Source organism: Eumetopias jubatus, unplaced genomic scaffold, assembly GCF_037043125.1.
Source record: "Eumetopias jubatus isolate StellerSeaLion01/CBP00866 unplaced genomic scaffold, mEumJub1_p1.0 scaffold_8, whole genome shotgun sequence".
Classification (NCBI taxonomy): Eukaryota; Metazoa; Chordata; class Mammalia; order Carnivora; family Otariidae; genus Eumetopias; species Eumetopias jubatus.
Genome location: NW_028274814.1, coordinates 34,149,905 through 34,167,710, shown reverse-complemented (window position 1 = coordinate 34,167,710; position 17,806 = coordinate 34,149,905). Strand labels below are relative to the sequence as shown.

Genomic DNA, 17,806 nt, shown 5'->3' with positions numbered 1-17,806 from the left:
AGGACTTCTTTGTGGAAATCTACAAAACTGAGGGAAGAAAAGATGATCTAAATGAACTGAGACATATACTGTATTCATAGATTGGAAGGCTCAACATGATAAAGGTGCCACTTCTCTCCAAATTGAGGAACAGATTAAACAGAATTCCTGTTAAAATTCCATGAAGATTTTTATTTTTGTAGGTATGGGAAAGATTATTCCAAATTTATATGGCTAGGCAAAGGAACTAGAATAACTTAGATAATTTTGAAAAAGATTTAAGTGATAGGAATCACTAATGATTTCAAGACAGCACAGTAGTCGAGACCATGTTATTGGCAGGGGTGCGTGGCTGGCTCAGTTGGAAGAGCATCCGGCTCTTGAACCTGGGGTCATGAGTTCAAGCCCCACGTTGAGTACAGAGATTACTTAAATAAAACTTAAAAAAATACTGTTATTTATAGAGAGATACGTAGATCAGGTGAACAGAATAGAGAACCAAGAAATAATCTCACCTAAGTATAGCCAATTGATTTTTGACTAAGGTGCCAAACTTTCTCGACTCAATGTAGGATGGATAGTTTTCAACATGTGGTGCTGGAATAATTGGATATCCTCAGCAAAGAAACGAGAAAACCCAAAACAAAAATACTCCTGGATCTAAACTTTACACCTTAATACAAATATCAACCCAGAGTAGCTCGTAAATTTAAATATAATGTATAGAACTAAAATTTTAAGAAGAAAACAAAATTTTTAGGAGCTAGGATTGATAAAAAGTTCTTAGACGTGACTCTAAAATATCCACTGGAGAAAGATAATCGATCAGTGATATTTCATCAAAATTTAAAAGTTTTGCTTTGTGAAAAACCCTGTTAAGATAAAAGACTGGGGAAGCTTGGTAACCCGCACACCTGACACGTAACGCATGAAGGCTATATGGAATACTCTCAAATCTCAACAGTGAAAACCCAAAGTCCTATTAGAAGGGCAAAAGATGGGAGAGGACATTTCCCTAAGAAGGGTATTTAGACTGCAGATAAGTACATGGAAAGATGTACAGTGTCATCAGCCACCAGGGAAGTGTGTGTGAAGACCGTGACACGGTACTGCACACCTGTCAGAGCCAGTGAAATTAAAACATAGTGAACATACCAAATGAGGCCGTGGAGAATAGAATCTCCTATGTTGCTGATGGGAGTATAAGGGGTTATAGCTGCTTTGGAGAATAGTTTGGCAGATCGTGTTTTTCCTGTTGCCTAAAGTGATAATATTTTAGACACAGTGGGCTAAATAAATCATTAAAAGTGATTTCACCTGTTTTTACTTTTTTAAATGTGGCTACTAGAAAATTTGCCACGTGGCTTGCGTTGCATTTTTCTTGGACAGCATTGCTCTTAAGATCTGTGGTCTAGAACGTGTGATTAGAATTGGTTCTCTCTGGGGAGTAGGCTGAGGTTGGGGAAAATTGGTTAAGGGAGACTTGTTCTTTAAGCTCTTCAAAAACTTGATAATCAGATTTGATAAAAAGTTACCTGTTTGACAAAGGCTGGGGTCTTTATCTAAAAAATGGTTAATTTGTTACTTTCTAAATTAAATAGTAAATATTGCCATAGTGAAGAATGAAGAAGTTTGGAATTGAAAGTAATTATTGTCATCTGTTTTTTCTTCATTTCGGTTTGCCATATCAGAAATTAAGTACTTGTTTTTCCTGCTTTTGTTTAGCTTATTGCAGGAGCGACTGGGACATCACCTTCTAGAAGTAATGCCCACAGAAAGCGGGAGTTGCTCCACTGCTCGCCAAGCAAAACAGAAACGCAAATCTCACAGCCTTTCTATACGAAGAACTAACAGCTCGGAGCAAGAGAGGACGGGTCTGCCAAGAGAAATGTTAGAAGGACAGGTGAGTTAGTGCTGATTGTGTTTGTGATGTTCCAGAAATAGCCATATACATATAGGTCTCCAAAGTAGAGAAAAAGAGTGGGTTACCAAAACCAAACCAAACCAGCTCCTCTTCCCTTCATAACCGATTAAAACAACTGTCAAATATAACGCCTACACAGAGACCCATGGGTGGCTAATGTGCCTAAGGAATTTTTAACATTTTAATTAATTTACGTTTAAATTTAAATAGCTGCGTGTGGCTACTGGCTACCATATTGGACAGTGCAGGTAAACAGTCTAGTATACGTTTTTTTTTTTTTTTAGATCTATTTACATTTCTTTCTTTTTTTAAAATTTTTTATTGTTATGTAAATCACCAAACATTACATCATTAGTTTTTGATGTAGTGTTCCATGATTCATTGTTTGTGCATAACACCCAGTGCTCCACGCAGAACGTGCCCTCTTTAATACCCATCACCAGGCTAACCCATCCCCCCACCCCCCTCCCCTCTAGAACCCTCAGTTTGTTTTTCAGCGTCCATCCTCTCTCATGGTTGGTCTCCCCCCTCCGACTTACACCCCTTCATTCTTCCCCTCCTGCTATTTTCTTATTCTTTTTTTTTTATTGTTATGTTAATCACCATATATTACATCATTAGTTTTTGGTGCAGTGTTCCATGATTCATTGTTTGTTCATAACACCCAGTGCTCCATGCAGAACGTGCCCTCCTCAATACCCATCACCAGGCTAACCCATCCCCCTACCCCCCTCCCCTCTAGAACCCTCAGTTCGTTTTTCATTCTTTTTTTTTTCTTAACATATATTGCGTTATTTGTTTCAGAAGTACAGATCTGTGATTCATCAGTCTTGTACAATTCACAGCGCTCACCATAGCACATACCCTCCCCAATGTCTATCACCCAGCCACCCCATCCCTCCCACCCCCTACCACTCCAGCAACCCTCAGTTTGTTTCCTAGGATTAAGAATTCCTCATATCAGTGAGGTCATATGATACATGTCTTTCTCTGATTGACTTATTTCACTCAGCATAACACCCTCCAGTTCCATCCACGTCGTTGCAAATGGCAAGATCTCATTCCCTTTGATGGCTGCATAATATTCCATTGTGTATATATACCACCTCTTCTTTATCCATTCATCTGTCCGTGGACATCTTGGCTCGTTCCACAGTTTGGCTATTGTGGACATTGCTGCTATAAACATTGGGGTGCACGTACCCCTTCGGATCCCTACATTTGTATCTTTGGGGTAAATACCCAGTAGTGCAATTGCTGGATCGTATGGTAGCTCTATTTTCAACTGTTTGAGGAACCTCCATACTGTTTTCCAGAGGGGTTGCACCAGCTTGCATTCCCACCAACAGTGTAGGAGGGTTCCCCTTTCTCCACATCCTCGCCAACATCTGTCGTTTCCAGACTTGTTAATTTTAGCCATTCTGAGTGGTGTGAGGTGGTATCTCATGGAGGTTTTGATTTGGATTTCCCTGTTGCCGAGCGATGTTGAGCACTTTTTCATGTGTCTGTTGGCCATTTGGATGTCTTCTTTGGAAAAATGTTCATGTCTTCTGCCCATTTCTTGATTGGATTATTTGTTCTTTGGGTGTTGAGTTTGTATAAGTTCTTTATAGATTTTGGATACTAGCCCTTTATCTGATATGTCATTTGCAAATATTTTCTCCCATTCTGTCAGTTGTGTTTTGGTTTTGTGGACTGTTTCTTTTGCTGTGCAAAAGCTTTTTATCTTGATGAAATCCCAATAGTTCATTTTTGCCCTTGCTTCCCTTGCCTTTGGCGATGTTTCTAGGAAGAAGTTGCTGCGGCTGAGGTCGAAGAGGTTGCTGCCTGTGTTCTCCCTTAGGATTTTGATGGACCCCTGTCTCACGTTTAGATCTTTCAACGATTTGGAGTCTAGTTTTGTGTGTGGTGTAAGGAAATGGTCCAGTTTCATTCTTCTGCATGTGGCTGTCCAATTTTCCCAACACCATTTGTTGAAGAGACTGTCTTTTTGCCATTGGACATTCTTTCCTGCTTTGTCAAAGATGAGTTGACCATAGAGTTGAGGGTCCATTTCTGGGCTCTCGATTCTGTTCCATTGATCTATGTGTCTGTTTTTGTGCCAGTACCATACTGTCTTGATGTTGACAGCTTTGTGATAGAGCTGGAAGTCCGGAATCGTGATGCCGCCAGCTTTGCTTTTCTTTTTCAATATTCCTCTGGCTATTCGGGGTCTCTTCTGGTTCCATACAAATTTTAGGATTATTTGTTCCATTTCTTTGAAAAAAGTGGATGGTATTTTGATGGGGATTGCATTGAACGTGTAGATTGCTCTAGGTAGCATTGACATCTTCACAATGTTTGTTCTTCCAATCCATGAGCATGGAACGTTTTTCCATTTCTTTGTGTCTTCTTCAATTTCTTTCATGAGTATTTTATAGTTTTCTGAGTACAGATCCTTTGCCTCTTTGGTTAAATTTATTCCTAGGTATCTTATGGTTTTGGGTGCAATTGTAAATGGGATCGACTCCTTGATTTGTCTCTCTTCTGTCTTGTTGTTGGTGTATAGGAATGCCACTGATTTCTGTGCATTGATTTTATAGCCTGCTACTTGACTGAATTCCTGTATGAGTTCTAGCAGTTTTGGGGTGGAGTCTTTTCGGTTTTCCACATACAGTATCATATCATCTGCAAAGAGTGAGAGTTTGACTTCCTCTTTGCCGATTTGGATGCCTTGGATTTCTTTTTGTTGTCTGATTGCTGTGGCTCGGACTTTTAATACTATGTTGAATAGCAGTGGTGAGAGTGGACATCCCTGCCGCATTCCTGACCTTAGGGGAAAAGCTCTCAGCTTTTCCCCATTGAGAATGATATTCGCTGTAGGTTTTTCATAGATGGCTTTTAGGATATTGAGGTATGTACCCTCTATCCCTATACTCTGAAGAGTTTTGATCAAGGAAGGATGCTGTACTTTGTCAAATGCTTTTTCTGCATCTATTGAGAGGATCATATGATTCTTGTTCTTTCTTTTGTTAATGTATTGTATCACGTTGATTGATTTGCGGATGTTGAACCAGCCTTGCAGCCCAGGAATAAATCCCACTTGGTCGTGGTGAATAATCCTTTTAATGTACTGTTGGATCCTATTGGCTAGTATTTTGGTGAGAATTTTTGCATCCATCTTCATCAAGGATATTGGTCTGTAATTCTCTCTTTGATGGTTTTGGGATCAAGATAATGGTGGCCTCCTAAAATGAGTTTGGAAGTTTTCCTTCCATTTCTATTTTTTGGAATAGTTTCAGGAGAATAGGTATTATTTCTTTGAATGGCTGATAGAATTCCCCTGGGAAGCCATCTGGCCCTGGGCTTTTGTTTGTTGGGAGATTTTTGATGACTGCTTCAATTTCCTTAGTGGTTATAGGTCTGTTCAGGTTTTCTATTTCTTCCTGGTTCAGTTTTGGGAGTTGATACATCTCTAGGAATGCACCCATTTCTTCCAGGTTATCTAATTTGCTGGCATAGAGTTGCTCAGAATATGTTCTTATAATTGTTTGTATTTCTTTGGTGTTGGTTGTGATCTCTCCTCTTTCATTCATGATTTTGTTGATTTGGGTCATTTCTTTTCTTTTTGATAAGTCTGGCCAGGGGTTTATCAATCTTGTTAATTCTTTCAAAGAACCAGCTCCTAGTTTCATTGATCTGTTCTCCTGTTCTTTTGGTTTCTATTTCATTGATTTCTGCTCTGATCTTTATGATTTCTCTTCCCCCGCTGGGTTTAGGCTTTATTTGCTGTTTTTTCTCTAGCTCCTTTAGGTGTAGGGTTAGGTTGTGTATTTGAGACCTTTCTTGTTTCTTGAGAAAGGCTTGTATTGCTATATACTTTCCTCTCAGGACTGCCTTTGCAGTATCCCAAAGATTTTGAACAGTTGTATTCTCATTTTCATTGGTTTCCATGAATTTTTTAAATTCTTCTTTAATTTCCTGGTTGACCCATTCATTCTTTAGTAGGATGCTCTTTAGCCTCCATGTATTTGAGTTCTTTCCGACTTTCCTCTTGTGATTGAGTTTTAGTTTCAAAGCATTGTGGTCTGAAAATATGCAGGGAATAATCCCAGTCTTTTGGTACCGGTTGAGACCTGATTTGTGACCTAGGATGGGATCAATTCTGGAGAATGTTCCATGGGCACTAGAGAAGAATGCGTATTCCGTTGCTTTTGGGATGGAATGTTCTGAATATGTCTGTGAAGTCCATTTGGTCCAGTGTTTCATTTAAAGTCTTTATTTCCTTGTTGATCTTCGGCTTAGATGATCTGTCCATTTCAGTCAGGGGGGTGTTAAAGTCCCCCACTATTATTGTGTTGTTGTCAATGTGTTTCTTTGCTTTTGTTATTAATTGCCTTATATGATTGGCCGCTCCCACGTTAGGGGCATAGATATTTACAATTGTTAGATCCTCTTGTTGGATAGACCCTTTAAGTAGGATATAGTGTCCTTGTTCATCTCTTATTACAGTCTTTGTTTTAAAGTCTAGTTTGTCTGATATAAGGATTGCCACCCCAGCTTTCTTTTGGTGTCCATTAGCATGGTAAATGGTTTTCCACCCCCTCACTTTCAATCTGGGGGTGTCTTTGGGTCTAAAATGAGTTTCTTGCAGACAGCATATTGATGGGTCTTGTTTTTTAATCCAATCTGATAGCCTGTGTCTTTTGATTGGGGCATTGAGCCCATTTACATTCAGGGTAACTATTGAAAGGTATGAATTTAGTGCCATTGTATTGCCTGTAAGGTGACTGTTACTGTATATTTTCTGTGTTCCTTTCTGATCTATGCTGCTTTTAGGCTCTCTCTTTGCTCAGAGGACCCCTTTCAATATTTCTTGTAGGGCTGGTTTCGTGTTTGCAAATTCCTTTAGTTTTTGTTTCTCCTGGAAGCTTTTTATCTCTCCTTCTATTTTCAGTGAGAGCCTAGCTGGATATAATATTCTTGGCTGCATAGTTTTCTCGTTCAGTGCTCTGAAGATATCATGCCAGTCCTTTCTGGCCTGCCAGGTGTCTGTGGATAGGTCTGTTGCCAATCTCATGTTTCTACCATTGTAGGTTACATATCTCTTCTCCCGAGTTGCTTTCAGGATTTTCTCTTTGTCTCTGAGACTCGTAAGTTTTACTATTAGATGTCGGTGTGTTGACCTATTTTTATTGATTTTGAGAGGGGTTCTCTGTGCCTCCTGGATTTTGAGGCCTGTTTCCTTCCCCACATTAGGGAGGTTCTCTGCTATAATTTGCCCCAATATACCTTCTGCCCCTCTCTCTCTATCTTCTTCTTCTGGGATCCCAATTATTCTAATGTTGTTTCATCTTATCGTATCGCTTATCTCTCGAATTCTGCCCTCGTGATCCTGTAGTTGTCTCTCTCTTTTTCTCAGCCTCTTTACTTTCCATCATTTGGTCTTCTATATCGCTGATCCTCTCTTCTGCCTCATTTATCCTAGCAGCTAGTGCCCCCATTTTTGATTGCACCTCATCAATAGCCTTTTTGATTTCGACTTGGTTAGATTTTAGTTCTTTTATTTCTCCAGAAAGGGTTTCTTTAATAACTTAAAAGCTTTTTTCAAGCCCAGCTAGTATCTTTAAAGTCATGATTCTGAACTCTAGGTCCGACATCGTACTAATGTCTGTATTGAGTAGGTCCCTGGCAGACGGTACTACCTCTTGTTCTTTTTGCTGAGGTGATTTTTTTTCGTCTTGTCATTTTGTCCAGACGAGAATAGATGAATGAGAGAACAGAATGCTATCAGGTTAACAACGTCTCCAGCAAATACACTCTATACAAATTAGAAAAGACCTGAAACCAGGGGACAAGAAAGGGAAAGAAAGAAGAGAAAAAAAAAAAAGGAAAAAGAAAAAGATAAAAACAAACAAAAACAGAACAAAACAAAAAAAACCAGAATATGATCAAATATATCAGGGTAGTGCATAGATCAGTGCCGCACACTAGATTTTGGGCGTATTTTGGTCTGTTAGAAGACAGTGCCTGCTAAAATTTTAAAGGAGGAAAGACTTATATATGTACAAAATAAGGGTTGATACAATGAAGGGATGGCAGATGACTGTAAAGATGAAAATTATAAAAGATTTTATAAAAGAAATTGATACGCTAAGAAGTTGTTTGAAAAAAGAAAGAAGATGATTTAAAAAAAAGAAAAAGAAAAAAAAGGAGAGAATGTGATCAGGCAGGAGACTAGAACAAAGCCATACACTAGTGATTTAGGGTATATTTTGATCTGTTAGAAGAAACTGTATCTCAACATTTTAAAGAGAACAACTTATATATATATGCCAAAAATAAGGGTAACTATTATGGAAGGGATAGAAATATGACTCTAAAAATGAAAAATAAGAAATGTTTTTTTTAAGAAAGGGATTGATAAGATGTTGGTTGAAAAAGGGAAAAAGAAAAATTAAAAAAACAGTTAAAAAATTAACTTTGAAAAACTAAAGAATCATGGTAAAAAAGCCATGAATTCTATATGCCATATTCCCCTAGCGCTGGAGTTCTCCCGTTCTCCTTGGTCGGTCAACTTGGTCTTGGCTGGCTGGCTGTTCCTGCTGATCTTCTGGGGGAGGGGCCTGTTGCCGTGGTTCCCAAATGTCTTTGCCGGAGGCGGAATTGCCCCGCCCTTGTCGGTCCGGGCTAAGCAAGCTGCTCGGGTTTGCTCTCAGGAGCTTTTGTTCCCTGCAAGCTCTCGGCACAGCTTTGGAGGACGTGAGTGAAAATGGTGGCCTCCCAATCTCCACCCGGAGGAGCTGAGAACTCGGGGCCCCGCTCCTCAGTGCGCCCCCAGAGAAAAGCAGTCACTCCCTTGTCCCCGGTCTCCGGCCGCACTCCGTGCTCACCCGGCCTGTGACCAAGCATTTGTATCTCTGGCACCCGACCCCGTGTGGAGTCTCCAAACCCAGCAGATCCCTGCGGTGCGCTCCCGCGCCGCTCCTCCCGGGGAAGGAAGGGGAGTCTCCCCGGCTCTGCCGCTTGTGGGGTCCCTGCTGGAGGCGCAGTGGCCCGACTGGGCCGCGGATCACAGTTTATGGCCACCCCGAGCTGAGAGCCCGCGCCTCGGCTCCGTCTCTGCAGCCGGCTTCCCCGCTCCGATCCCTGGGAGCTCTGCCGCACTCAGGCACCCCCGGTCTTTCTGTGACCCCGAGGGTCCTGAGACCACACTGTCCTGCGAGGATTCCACCCCCACTTAGCCACTGCAGCGACGTCCATCCGCGGAGCCGGCTTCTAAAAGGTCCGATTTTGTGCTCCGCGGCTCTAGCACTTGCCAGAAGCGGCCGACGGAGGCCCCCTCCCCCACCGTCTATCCTCCCGAATATCGCCTCGGATTCACTTCTCCGCACGTCCTACCTTCCAGAAAGTGGTCGCTTTTCTGTTCAGAGTGTTGTTACTCTTTTTCTCTTCGGTCTCCTGTTGAGTTCGTAGGTGTTCGGAATGGTTTGATCCCTATCCAGCTGAATTCCTAGACCAGACGAAATCCAGGTCTCCTACTCCTCCACCATCTTGCTCCGCCTGCCCATCTATTTACATTTCTAGTGAAAATCCCACACCCTCCTTTGCTAGCATCTTCTGGCGTTAACTCCCGTTTGAGGTAAATGTGTTCTTTGCTTGGCCTTCTGAATGCCCCTCCTCCATTGTGATATAGGACAAGTATGTAATTGCATTTCAGGGTAATGAAATTCTGAAGGTCATTCAGAGGCCTGCAGGCTGAACATCAGCCTGGCTGCTTCGCTGCTCATAGGGCCCTGGTCTTCGTGTCTTCAGTGCTCTCTAGACGGTTCCTTTTTGTTGAGGAGGAGTTTCCTGGATGGCTGGTGTGTGGTGCTCTGTCTGGTGCAGCGGCAGGAAGACAGTAGCAGGGGTGCTTGTTGCAAGCAGGTGGCATGGTAGGTGGAGGTGGACATGGAGGGATCTAAGAATCCACGTGGCCAGTTACCAGCGGATTCACTTTCCAGACAAGGTACAGTGATCTGTTGGGGAGCAGTGTCCTACCACGCGAAGGTAGTGTGAACGAGCAGTGGTGGTAGTTTTACACATCTTAGATTCATAGCATTTAGGAAGTGCAGGGCTCAGCACGGGGATGCAAGGCCTGTGCTTGCAGAGTACTGCTGAGTCTGTTGTGTGCTCCAAGTGCAGACTGGCCTGCTGCATCCCTGACGTGCTGATGTGACAAAGTGCGCATGCGTTTAGAAGCTTTGTCGAATCACTAGCTTTACTGTCCTGAGTTTTCTGAGGTGGTGCCCAGAGCTCAGCACCGCTCCGTCAGGGTCTATGAAATGGTACGACACCATAGCCCGGCCTGGAGTGCTCTCATGTAGTGGAAAAGGTCTTGTTTCACTGCACATTTCGCTTCCTGATTGTCAAGTGAGGTTATTGCTGACATCCCAGTTTTGTCTCCAGTTACAATGATATTCTGCATTTATTGCTCAAGTAAATGTAATACTTCAGTTACTGAATAATAAGGATCTGAAAACATTGTGGGTGTATGTGAGTAGGAATGGCTACAGTAAGAGGAGATTTGGCCTAGTTGTAGGACGCAGAAAGGCCTCTCACCAAGTGCTTCGTGCAAGGGGGACTGGCTGGACGAGGTGCAGGAAGAACGTGGCACAGAGAGGGAAGAGATATGCAAAGGCCACGAGGCAAGGTGGATAGTGTGGTAAATCTTCATTGTGATGGTTTATTTGACTTTTCATTGTTATTTCAAGTTTTTTTTTTTTCCCATATTTTTCATTGGTACTTTAGAGGGATGTTGAGGGAGGCTGTGTTACCTGTTCTGCCAGACTTCAGTTTTGAATATGTGGCTTCATATATAGTTTTAATTAGCTTGTTAAATTTACTTGGACATTATGTGATTTCAAAGATATTGCTGAGCTTTGTTTATGTCATTAGAGATCATTTTGCCTAAAATTTTCGTCTTCCTAAGAACTTAATCTGAGAAGGGGCTCCTGGGTGGCTCAGTTGTTAAGCGTCTGCCTTCGGCTCAGGTCATGGTCCCAGGGTCCTGGGATCGAGCCCCGCATCGGGCTCCCTGCTCGGCGGGAACCCTGCTTCTTCCTCTCCCACTCCCCCTGCTTGTGTTCCTGCTCTCGCTCTCTCTATCAAATAAATAAATAAAACCTTTAAAAAAAAAACCTAATCTGAGAAGTTTAATTTAATAAACAGTGGATATTTTTATTTGCAGCTCATTAAACATCACAAAGTTTGTGCTGCATGTAAATTTGAAGTGTCACTTAGAAAGTTACATTGGCAGCAGTTAAATATTGAAACCTTATTTTAGAAATCTCCGTGAAGAATTCTGTTTGAAAATACTCTTAAGTGCGGAGGTACACAAAGTAGGCCATAGGCCGTGCCCTCTGGAGATGTGAGTGTAGTGTGGACTCTGCAGTTTCCTCATTACCAGCAGTGGCCAGGATGTATGTGCTTGTGAGCACAGGTCGTGCTGAGGACACTGCCCACACCTTTGTACATAAAAATTCAGCAGAGGTGTTGCGTCTGCTCACGGGCTTCCCATGTGGTGTGGACGGGGCTGCAGGTGTGCAGAACGCGTGGGGAGGCAGGCATGAAGAGCATGGTGCTCCTGGGCACTTAACGAAGTAAGGTTTTTGTTTAGCTCACACGTTTTGCTCTTACAGGTCAGATTTCTTGTGTTTCCTTCCTCCTAATCTTGTAGGCGTTAAGTATAGTTACAAGAAATATCCAGTATTGTGCTTGAAGCACAATAGATGGGAGAACTCTATGAAAGCCCCTCTATTAGTATATAGCTTATTCAAATTAACTTATAATATCGTATGATAGAACTTAGAGACTGTATAATAAAACTTCATTTATGGGAACTATCTTCCTTCTCTACAGATTTGGAAGTTTTTGAATAAGGTAGGCTTATTCCCTCCCTTGTTAAAGAAAAATGATGTTGTTTTGAAGAAATGCTTGGTTTTGAATCCTGTATTACGCTGGGTGACCATTTATACCATTGGATTGTAGCTATTACGTCTGTAGTCTGTATAGATGTGAAACTAAGTTCTTTAAGCATTTTATGTATAAGAAATAAGAATTTAAGACGTGATAATTCACTTTGGAAAAGAGTTTCTTTTTCATTTTAAACAGAATCTTCCTTTTTTCAGGATTCTAAGCTGCCTTCCTCGGTTCGCAGTACACTTCTGGAACTGTTTGGTCAAATAGAAAGAGAGTTTGAAAACCTTTATATTGAAAACTTAGAATGTGAGTATCTCCTGTCTTCATAAACTTCTATAAAATTTTTGGGTAGACATCACCACTGTATCTGTTTTCTGTACTTCTGCATCACGTGTAGTGATTTAGAATAACATAAATTTATTATCTTACAATTCCTTAGTCAGAAGTCTGTGTGGCAATGTCACCAGACTCAAATCAAGGTGTTGGTAGGGCTGTGCTCCTCTGGAGGTGTGAGGGGGGAGGAGTCTGTCTTCTGCTTGTTTGCATTGTGGCAGATTTCGGTTCTTTGCAGTGTGAGGACGGAGGTCCTCATCTTCCTGTTGGCATTCCCGGTATCTAGAGCCTGCCTCGCTCTTCACCTTGAAGCCCTTCCACTCCCGCCTCCAAAACCATCAGCAGCGGGTAGAGTCCTCCTGGCGCATCCCTGAGTCATTCCTAAGGACGTGAGGGAAGGAAGGGTCATCAGGTCATGCAGGGTGACCTCCTCATTGAAGATCCCTTACCTTAGTTACATCTGCAAGGGCTCTTTTGCCATGGAGGCCACATGTTCACAGGTTACTTTTGGGATGGGTAGTATTCTCCTGACAACACTTTCCCATTCAAATTGTGATTTTATGAAAAATAAATATATCTTATAACCGTTCCTACATAAAGTATACCAGAAATTGAGAAAATGTTGGTTCGTGTTTCTCTTTAAAATATACTGAATTTTGAGAATTTCCTAAAATGTATTATCTGTTTGACTTACTAAAGGTAAATCAAAGAATTTTTAAATTAGCTTAGCTTTAGTTTCTCTTTTTAAATTTATTTGAGAAGGAATGTCTTCCTTTGCTTAAAGAATCAAGCAGCATAGGGACTCCTGGCTGGCACATTTGGTGGAGCATCTGGCTCTTGATATTGGGGTCGTGAGTTTGAGTCCCACATTGGGTGTAGAGATTACTTTAAAAAACAACAAAGGAGTATAAAAAGATAACTACCATTACCCTTACCTTTTGACCCATTCCATTCTGCAAAGGAAAGCATTCTGTGTGCTTTTTGCTTTTAATTCTTGTGATTATTTTTGTAAACTGAGTCCACTTTTACTTTTAGCTTGTCAGCTTTAGGCCACGTGCACTCATGCCTCCCTCTGAAATGTCAGGAAACAAACCTATCCTTTACCCATTCATTGCTCCATTACTTTATAGTGTTTGTTATTTTTATAGGGTTTGTGTTGAAATCTATATTATGCGAATGTAACTGTTATCTGGTCTTCATGCTTTATACTGTGATTTCAGAAATTTAATCCTAATAAATAGCATTTCCATTATTAAAATATTTTTTCTTTATTAACATATAATGTATTATACTAAAATATTTTTTCTAGAACTGAATGATGTAGTTGAATCAGTAGTGAAGAGAATGTAACTCTGTGTCATTTAAACTCTGCTAGTGGACAATTTAATGTTTTATTTTTGGATTCTCTTTATAAGTCCATCTTGGAAATTTACAGAGGGAGAAATTATTCCAAGTTTTTATAAAGTAAAAATTAGGTACCGTGCACTACTTCTGATCTTAAGGTTTTTGTTTTTTTTTTTTTAAGTATCAGTTGTAATGACCCAGGCGCTATTGAGTTTCTATTGTGATCTAAGGCCTTATGTTTTATGAATTCATGCAGTTTGTTCAAGAAAAACGATAGAATTACAGGGGCGCCTGGGTGGCTCAGTCGGTTAAGTGTCCAACTTTTGATCTCAGCTCAGGGTCATGAATTCAAGCCCTGCGTTGGCCTCCATGTGGAGCCTACTAAAAAAAAAAAAAAAAGAGAAACTATAGGATTACAAACGACTGTGCTAGAGGAACTTGAGTTTACACAGTCTCCTGCTGCCTGGTTTGGATGGCTCCCTGCGGTCTGTGAGGAACAGTCTAAAGCGCTCAGGTGGATCTGCTCAGAGCCTCTGCCCTCAGCCTCTGCTGCCTGACGCAGCCCCTGCATCTCACGGGAGCCCGAGTAGAGGGTGCACGGTGCTGGCAGGTGTCATGGCATGGTGGCAGGTGTGCAGCCCTGTTGTGGGGGGCTGTGTGGCCAGGTCATGGTCGTGCTGCCTTGCTGCAGTGGCTCGTGTCCTTGGCCGAGTCCCTTCCCCAGGTGTCGCTCATCCTGTGGTCCGCAGGCCTGTTCCAGAGAAGAGCACCAGCACGAGTGTGTCTGCTGATTCCCTTGATGACTCACGGCCTTCCTCTTCCTTCCTTCCCTGATGGTTCTGTACTTGTAGTCATGTTTCATAACTCCCTGAATTGTCTGTCTTCATTAGATACCATCCTTGTCTGGGGCTCTGTGTTGCCACACAGCAGAGTTGCATTTTGTTATGGTATATGTTTTCCCCCAATTTCAGTGTTCTCAGCTAGACTGTACAAATTTCACTGAATTTTGGATAGTATCAGAAAAAAGTGTTTTTATTTTTTATTTTTTTTTAAAGATTATATTTATTTACTTGACAGAGAGACACAGCGAGAGAGGGAACACAAGCAGGGGGAGTGGGAGAGGGAGAAGCAGGCTTCCCGCCGAGCAGGGAGCCTGATGGGGGGCTCGATCCCAGGACACTTGGATCATGACCTGAGCTGAAGGCAAACGCTTAACTATTGAGCCACCCAGGCGCCCCAGAAAAAATGTTTTTAAGTGTACAGAAGAAAGTACAAAGGAGATGACCTAGACTGAGGCCCCGGAGCCCTGCCTGTGTGCCCTGACAGCGCAGTGTCTTCCCGGTGCGGGGAGAGGGCTGGAGTTTGTATTCTTTGAAAGGTGTCTTGAGGTTTGTGAGAACTCTAGGAACTGTGATCTTGTTTCTTAGGGTACTATTCATGTCTGTGTGGAGACAGTACTTCTCTATTAATGTTTTTATGTACTCGGGTTTTGGAAGTGGCATGTGTTACCTTTCTGAAAAAAACTTTTATTCCCAGTGCGTAGGGAAATCGAGACTCTTAACGAACGTTTAGCTGCTGAAGGACAAGCGATCGATGGGGCGGAACTGAGTAAAGGCCAGCTCAAAACGAAAGGTAAGGGTGAACACTCATAAAAGGATTGCCCTGCACATTCTGTGTTGGGGGGGAGTTTGGACTTTAGTGAAGGATGTGGATTGATGGGCTTTGTGCAGTGGGCAGGACTCGGGGCATGTAATCAGCATGGGCGTAGAGAAAAGGAGGAAGCACCAGGAAGCTTGGCTTCCTGTTGTAACCGTGCTCTGGCCCACACGACCGCGTGGACAGGCCCTCGCGGGTAACTGTCTTCCTGTGTGGGATGACAGATGGGGTTTGCTGTCCCCAGTCTGTCCCTACTCTGACGAATATTCTGTGGCCCTGTGGTTGTACAGCGTTCCTGACTGTTGCTTCTTTGTCTCTGCAGCCAGCCACAGCACCAGCCAGCTTTCACAGAAGCTGAAGACCACTTACAAGGCCTCCACCAGCAAGGTATGCCGGGCGCTGGCTCTTGGGCCGCTCCTGTGGTATTTGAGGTGTGCAGATGTGTACCTGAAGCTGCATATTTTCCAGTTAGAAATGTGTAACAGACAAAGAGGAACTTCTGCTGTGTAGAGAAATTGGATTTTTGCAGGGAATATCGTAGGTATGTTAAGTGGCCACAGCCTCTGGACACCTAGATGCTCCTCTGCCCGGGTCCTTCCTGAGAGTCCAATGTTGTGCGTGAGTAAATAGATTGTCTTTTTTGAGGGAAGAGACAGTTTGTATTGTTCTGTGGCTTGATGCAGAGGCTCTGAGTTTGGAGAATGGGGCTGGTGAGAAGCAGTCTGGGCCACAGTCACGTTTTCCTGTTTAGCCTCCTCTTCTCTCTCATTTTCTAAGGATCGTGCAGAAGTGAAGGTCTGTCTCCAAGGCTCGTAAGGACGGTGGTGGTATCTTGTTTTTTTAAAATTATCTTGTTCTGACCTTCTTAAAGTGGCAAGGATTTAATCGTTTGGGAGTAAGTTTATCTGGGAGGGAGGATTGCTGTAAGGTAATATTTTAAAATGATTTCGTGTACATCTTTACTTCGGAGTATTTTGAATGTACAAAAGTTAAATTAATTATCTAGCTGTAATAAATGGACATTTCTTTTGCTGAACCTGAGGGAAAAGCTGGCATTTGTGGTGTGCGATGACAGCATAAAGAGTTCTTGTTAACTTTCTGTATTTCCAGCTTTTCCAGGGAGCTTGAAGTTACTGAGCATGGCATCCACAGCGAGGTTAACTACGATTAATAGAGCAGATTCAGTCTTATGGCTACTTCTGCTCATTTGAAAATTCTTAGTACTTGTTTGTTATTAAAAAATATGAATATTGATTCCCTTTTCTTCTGTTTTCTTTGATAACTCTACAGTATAAGTGGTTCATTTAAAAATTTTTTTATTATGTATTATCTAGCTTATACTTACTAGTTTTTAAGTTTAAACAACTTTAAACCTGTCAAAATGTATTGTAAGATTATGTTCTTCCTCACCTAACTTCTCGTTTTATTATCTTGACTTATATTGTTTATTGCAGTGGGTACAGCATACATATTCAACATACAGTCTTAGAATTTGGAAACCTTCAGAGCTTTTCTGAAGTAGGTGAAAGGAGTGTATAAAGTTGTCCCTTACTAGCAATAATGAAAAACAAGATTTGGGCCAAGGGAAGGATATGTACTATAATACTTGGCTTAAAAAAAAATGTATTTAAATATATTTAAAGCCCCAGTCATTTTAGATCCACAAATTAATCTCTGTGTATAAGAAACATGTAATTAATGATCTTTATTGTGTGCATTAAAGAATAATGTTGTAAGATGTTAGCTGAAAACTGAAGAAAGACTCCGATACCAGAGTATATTCTGATCCATGCTGCAGTGTGTGTATTCTTGGTGGTAGCACTAAGTGTGTGTTCAACAAGGAGGTAGTGAGCTTGAAGGCAGCATTACCTGCCTCCTCACTCAGCCCTGACAGCAACTAGTGTGCTTGGTGCTTGGTGCACCCACGTGCTCTCAGCAGACCAGAAGACTTGGGGGCCTGAGGATGGATCGCTCATGTCTGTCCAGGGCTGGAGGCATGCCCGTCTAACTGGCAGTCACTCTAGAGAAACTTGTGAAATGTTCACACATGTTTTTATAAAGATGACTATCTCTCACTGTGAAGAACCCCTCTCTGATTTTGTTGAAGTACTTGAGATTGTATCTTAATTAAAACCATAATTAGGTTGATAGGCGTAAGCATCACTTTGTCACTTCGTTCTGCTTTTCTGTCATGAATGTTCACTCTGCAAGATCGAGTCTTTTGTGGGGCCTCTTTGCTGTTGCGATGGAGTCAGGATTTTTAAGAACAGAGAGTTAATAGGTATTCAAAGTGTAGTGGGCAGTTGGAAGCAACACGTGAAATGATTTGTTACAATATTCATAAATTGCATATTGTCCACTTGCAAAATCCCACTGGAATCGGGGTTGGCATGAGTCTTGAGCAGTGACCTTCTGTTCTTCCTGTCTGGGTGGGGTTGGCGAGGAGCGTGGCTTCAGTAGCTCATGTCTCCGGACAACAACGTCTGTGTTAGAAATGGCAGGAGGCTTCACACTTAACTGTGGGGTAGGCTTTGCACGTTCTCCAGCTCCATTCTGTCCTACGTGTTACGTTATTGAACATCCGATTGGCACCTTAGGCCAGCCAAAGCACTTTTCCTTGTCATGGAG

The 17,806-nt window shown here is 42.0% G+C and overlaps 1 protein-coding gene across 6 annotated transcripts in view; it reads left to right on the top strand.

Annotated features, from left to right (window-relative positions):
- WDR37 (WD repeat domain 37) overlaps positions 1–17,806 on the top strand; it is a 62,558-nt gene that overhangs the window by 10,115 nt on the left and 34,637 nt on the right. For all 6 annotated transcript variants that reach the window (XM_028114724.2, XM_028114719.2, XM_028114720.2 and 3 more), the window contains exons 2-5: positions 1,705–1,882; positions 12,055–12,151; positions 15,059–15,154; positions 15,501–15,565. In XM_028114724.2, coding sequence (XP_027970525.1) covers positions 1,745–1,882; positions 12,055–12,151; positions 15,059–15,154; positions 15,501–15,565 — 396 coding nt within the window. In that variant the 5' untranslated portion in view covers positions 1,705–1,744. The remainder of the gene's footprint in view (positions 1–1,704; positions 1,883–12,054; positions 12,152–15,058; positions 15,155–15,500; positions 15,566–17,806) is intronic.